Raw genomic sequence first — 5705 nt, forward strand, 5'->3', positions numbered from 1 at the left:
GGCTCCTGGAGCATCTGTGCAGGCTGTGGGAGTCGGGCACAAGCGTGGGTGTTGTTGTATTTTTTTATTCATAACCGTGGAAAATAAGGTTTTAATGAAAATTCTGGCATCCACGGTGTTGCAACACTTCTGCATCCTCGCAGAGTGTCGGAGCAGAGAGGCAGGGGCAGGGCGAGCGGCAATCACCTGCTGCAGGCCCCGTGGCAGCGCCATCAGCACGGGGCAGCAAGCACAGGTGGGGGCTTCACCCCGCTGCCATTTCACCCAGCCTCTCATCACCAGGAAACCCTTTGGCCTTGTCATTTATTCACCGAGTGCATCTCCGCCAGCCCTGCCAAGGGAGACGTGGGGCGGCTTGGGGGGAAAGCTTGGGGCTCCTCACTACTTTTTGGAGCAGGACCACCATGAGTAACCTGCCTGTGGCACCTCAGCAGGGACCTGGGGCTGGGCTTTTGGGGGCTGAGGGCTGGGGTCTTGGGGGCTGGGGGCTGACTGGGGGTGACTGGTGGCTGACTGGGGGCTGACGGGGGGCGACTAGGAGCTGACTGGGGGTGACTGGTGGCTGACTGGGGGCTGACGGGAGGCGACTAGGAGCTGACTGAGGGCGACTGGGGCTAACTGGGGGCTGACTGAGGGTGACGGGGGACTGGCTGAGGGTAACTGGGGACTGGCTGAGGGTAACTGGGGACTGACTGGGGACTGACTGGGTGTGACTGGGCACTGACTGAGGGCTGAGGGCCCGGCTCTGAGGGCTCCATGCCCGTCCTCCGCCGCCCGGGGGCGCCTCGGGGCGGGCTCCCTCAGCCGGGGCGGCCCCGCGGCGCTCCCCGCCCGCCTCACAGCGGCGCCTCCACCGGGGCGGTGCTGGGGGCGGCCCGGCCCGGCCCGGCGCCGCCGCTATTTACGGGGCCGGGAGGCGCCGCCGTGTCAGTGAGCAGCAGCCGCCGCCGCCGCCGGTGCTGCCGCCGCCGCCGTGCTCGCAGCCGGGGAAACGGGGCCGCCCCTCGGGCGAGCGAGCGGAGCGGCTCCTCGGCGGAGGGGAGGGGTAAATGGATCGCCATTCCAGCTACATCTTCGTCTGGCTGCAACTGGAGCTGTGCGCCATGGCCGTGCTGCTCACCAGAGGTGAGGGGGGAAGAGACGGAGCCTCGGGAAGGGCTCGCTCCTGCCCCCGGGTCCCCCTCACCCCGCCGGGGGGGAGCCGGGAGGGCTCGGGGAGGCTGTAATTAAGGCGAAATTGCAGCGTGCCGGGGGGGAGCCGCCTGGCCCCATCAAAGCAGGGAGCGCCTGAGTGATGGGAAGTCGCAGATACCGAAACTATGCGGCTGATAATGATATAATGAGGGGACCGCCGGCTGCTGGCCGCCGCCGACTTCAAAAGGCTCCCGGGAGCAGGCTGCAGGCTCTCCTGTAGCCATCTTGCCTAAAAGCAGACATTTTTTTTTCTTTAATAGCTGCGTACAGTAACAAGAAAGAGGAGGGAACAGAAGGGCATTGTTCGCGGCTTCAAAAATCCCAAATACCCTGCCCGGCCTTTGGCGGAGCGCAGGAAGGGGCTCTGTGGATTGACAGCAGCACGGGCGTACAGAGTCCGGTCTGTTCGGCCAAAACAACGTGGCTTTAATTAAAAAGCGGCTGCCATAACCCGGTGACGAGCCTGTCAGGTCCTGTTTATAGGACTGTCTCGGGTCGATAAAGCGAAGGGTTTCGGGCAGGGCTGTTTGAGCGTGGAAGCGCATTGTTTGCCTGCCCTCCCGTGCTGTGCCCGGGCTGTCAGCTCCGGCGGGGTTCCTCGCCTGCCTCGTATTTTTAACTCAAAGTGAGGAAAATGACCCCAAAAATCACTTTTTTGGAGAGGGCGGGGGGTGTGTGGAGCCGTGCACGAAATGCTCCGGGAGGGGCTGCTGCCAACCGCAAACACAAAGAGGCTTTTCCATAGCGCGCGGGATGGGGAATGTGTGTGAATTGGAGAAAAATTAGGTTACTTGCTCTGCAGAAGCCCGAGGGAATTAGCGCAGACTGGAGACAGTGAGCCACTCCATCATTTGGCTTCCATTAAGCGCAGTTATTAAAGAGCAGCGGGAACTTCAAGGCCTGCAGCCTGCGGTGGCGTTTGGGGGAGGTATTAGGGTGGCCCAGGAGGGCACCACAAACCTGGCTGGGGGCTTCCCCACGTCCTGCAGGACGCCTCCTGAAGGGCATCATAAAAAGGGGTGGCATGGGGAAGCATGTAGATTCATTTATTCCCTCCCTCCCCCCTAAAAAAAATCAGTGTGGAAGACGCTCTGTCTTGTAGAAGAAAGCTCTGACAATCCAGCAGACTTTTAAAGCCTTGGTGCCATTCTGATAGCAATACACGAAATGCACCAGCACATCAGTAGTTTGAGTCCCATCTTTGTAAGGATAGCCCCAAAAATCCGCCTTCCTCCCAGACCTTGGGTTGACGGCACGCTCAAGTAGGTTTGAGTCGCGACTTGCCTAGAAAGAGTAAGTTTTCCCTACAGCGCAGGACGTGTATAATTCGTACCAGAGCGGTTTGGAGAGCACAAAATGAAGAGTTTTATGAAGGGAACTTTTTATCGCTTCCTTCAGAAATTTTTGAGGTTTCCTGAGAGATTTTTCATAGAGCCGGTAGAGGATTTTCAGTCTAAGTGTTTCCCTTCTTGACCGCATGTTGGATTTCATGTGAAATTGCGGGGGGGCTGAGGAGGGTGTCTGACTTTTTGCCTTGTAATTTCACTCCATTTAGGAACTTCACAAGCAGGGTTGAAAGACACAGACTCTGAGCTAATTAATTGTAAGCTGCACTGTCTCTTTAATACTGATTTTTAAAAAGTGCAATTTTGCATGAAGGATTACTTAAAAAAAAGAATTTCTCTTTCTGGAGAAGTTACAAATAGTTGCTCAGTTTCACACAGTAAAAACCTTCCTGACTGAGAGATTTTTAGATGGTAATGGTTTCTAGCTAATAGCTTTATAAGGTGTTAGTTAAACCTTTTAAATTTTGGCACAGTACTGAGAGGTAATAAACAATTCAGCAGTTCCGACTTTTTTTTTCACACAAATACTTAAACCTAAAGTGTTTGTTGTGTGTTTATGCCCGATGAGAAGAAGCATTCCCTTTATAAAAAGAGAATGCTGTTCCTGTAGTAACAGTTTAAAACATAGATGTGGCTTTCTTGGAGGACTGTAGGTGTTTTCTTTTAAAACTGGGATTTTATTTTAAACGTAGCTTAATGCAACTGCTGACAGTGAGTGGAAGTAGCTATAAAGTGGTCTTGTTAGTTATTTACCTTGGAAAAAATGCCACTTTGACCTTCCCGACCCCCCTCCCCTGGCCCCTGGTTCAGTGAAATGTACTTGCTTTAATTCAAAGGACTATAGCAGTAGTAATTAAAACAAGTGCCCCAAGGCTTTTGCTGGGATTAAGGTTACAAGGAGGTAGGCACTGTACAGTGGTGGAAAGGAAACAACCCCCTGCTCCTCTGGATTTACAGTCTAGAGGAGTACCCCCAGACTGGCACCGAGTCTGGCTGCGTACTGCTTGTGGCTGATAGAGTGCCTAGCGAGGTGTTCCTAAAGGACCAAGTTCTTACCTTTATCTTGCACAATTTTTATTTTTTAGGTGAAATCAGATGCTACTGTGATGCTGCACACTGTGTTGCAACTGGCTATATGTGCAAATCTGAGCTTAGCGCCTGCTTTTCCAGACTGCTTGATCCTCAGAATACACATTCCCCACTTACTCATGGCTGCTTGGACTCTATTGCAAGCACAGCTGATATCTGCCAAGCTAAACAGGCACAAAACCACTCTGGCACCACCATGTCCACATTGGAATGCTGCCATGAAGATATGTGCAATTACAGAGGACTACATGATGTTTTGTCTCCTCCCAAGGGTGAGACTTCAGGTAGGGCAAAGAAGCTACTGTGAAATCTCTCTTGTGGCCTTCTGGCTGGTGCTGGTCGAGACCTTGAAGGTCTGCTATTGATTTTGTTGTTAATGTAAGTAGAGCCAGCAGAGGGAGAAGCGGGTGGCTGGGTGCAGGGGAGCATCTCGGCTGAGTAGCTTTTATGCCTGCATTAATATTAGAGGGCCGTCTTGCCTGTCTGCGTCATTCCTTCTTAAATCAGCTCTCAGGGTAAGAAATTCCATGCCATAAACACCCTTGGAAACGTCTTTCAATTTATAGGAGTATTTTCAGTACATGCTTAAGCGTGTAGCTGTGAATGTGTCCACTTGTCAATGGGGACTTTCAGGGAGGGAGCTGTTGCATAAACGAACTGCTGATACTGAAATAAACCTCATGTCTTTCTCCCTTTGCAGGACAAGGGAGCAGATATCAACATGACAGCAAGAATCTCATCACCAAGGTGCAGGAACTGACCTCTTCAAAAGAATTGTGGTTCAGGGCAGCTGTGATTGCTGTTCCTATAGCTGGTGGGCTGATCTTGGTGCTCCTTATCATGCTGGCCTTGCGGATGCTCAGGAGTGAAAATAAGAGACTGCAAGACCAGCGGCAGCAAATGCTCTCCCGTTTGCACTATAGTTTCCATGGACATCATTCGAAAAAAGGGCAGGTGGCAAAATTGGACTTGGAATGCATGGTGCCTGTAACCGGTCATGAGAACTGCTGCATGACCTGTGATAAAATGAGACATTCAGACCTCAGCAATGATAAGATTCTTTCGCTAGTCCACTGGGGAATGTACAGCGGACACGGGAAGCTGGAATTTGTATGACCAATTATTTTTTAATCTGAGCTAAACTTACTCTCTGAACTCTTGAAGGCCTTTGGGTTCTGCTGGACAGGAGCACTTTATCTTGAAACAAAAACTCACAGATCATCTGAGAAACAAAGGACCTCTGCAAACAGAATCTTGGATATTTCTTCTGAAGGATTCCAAAAGTTGTCGTATTTGCACAGAGTAAAATACACTCAAATGTATTGTTTGCTTTAATGTTATGAAAGCAAAAATTAGAAGTTGTAAACACTGTCACCAGGGTTATCTGAACTGTAGGGAGCTGAGAACTGAGTTATAATAAACTGTATGCAAGCTCCTATGTTTCCTGACTTATTGTAAAGATTTTTTTAAATATATATATTTTGTCTGAAACTTGCTTGTGACTTCTTGTTTTGGGAAGCAGTTGGGATGGTGGGAGTGTGTGTGGAATAAGTTGGGGTGCAACGTGTGGTAATGCTGTGCACATTCAGATTCTGAAAAAGTCATTTTCTTACTTGCTGAGGGAAATTGGATAATTATTACTAAACAAGAGTGGCAGCTCTTATTCAATAGTATTCAACTTGTGTCCTCAATTCTTGGCTATTGCACTTTCCTCATAATCAAGTGAATTCTGCAGCTACATGATTGCTTTTTCTTCCTCTTTCCATACAAAGCATTAGAAAATGTCTCCTAATTTTTCGTAGCTGGTTTTCTTTGTTTCACAATTCTTGTTTTCTGTAACATTTTTTGTGCCTTCTACTCTTGCCTTGTATTTGGGGGTGAGGAGGAGGTGGGAAGGAACTCAAAAAAACCTGAAGCCTACTCTGTAATTTTTTTTTTTCTCCTAATAATCCCTCTGGGCACTGTGGAAAACAACATCTGCCTGCTCTTATAGTGCAACTCACTGTCACATGCTGCTAAACTCCTGTGTGGGACTGAAAAATCAACAGTGTGCTCACTTTAATTGCTGGCTCTTTA

At 50.1% G+C, this 5705-nt stretch overlaps 1 protein-coding gene across 1 annotated transcript; it reads left to right on the forward strand.

The window, feature by feature from the left end:
* Nucleotides 1–912: 912 nt before the first annotated feature.
* On the forward strand, nucleotides 913–5120 carry BAMBI (BMP and activin membrane bound inhibitor). Its single transcript, XM_013093415.5, has 3 exons — nucleotides 913–1125; nucleotides 3626–3913; nucleotides 4330–5120. The coding sequence occupies exons 1-3, from the start codon at nucleotides 1050–1052 to the stop codon at nucleotides 4743–4745; spliced, it is 780 nt and encodes a 259-aa protein (XP_012948869.3). The 5' UTR covers nucleotides 913–1049; the 3' UTR covers nucleotides 4746–5120.
* Nucleotides 5121–5705: the final 585 nt, after the last annotated feature.

The sequence above is a fragment of the Anas platyrhynchos genome, chromosome 2, assembly GCF_047663525.1.
Source record: "Anas platyrhynchos isolate ZD024472 breed Pekin duck chromosome 2, IASCAAS_PekinDuck_T2T, whole genome shotgun sequence".
In the NCBI taxonomy this organism is placed as follows: Eukaryota; Metazoa; Chordata; class Aves; order Anseriformes; family Anatidae; genus Anas; species Anas platyrhynchos.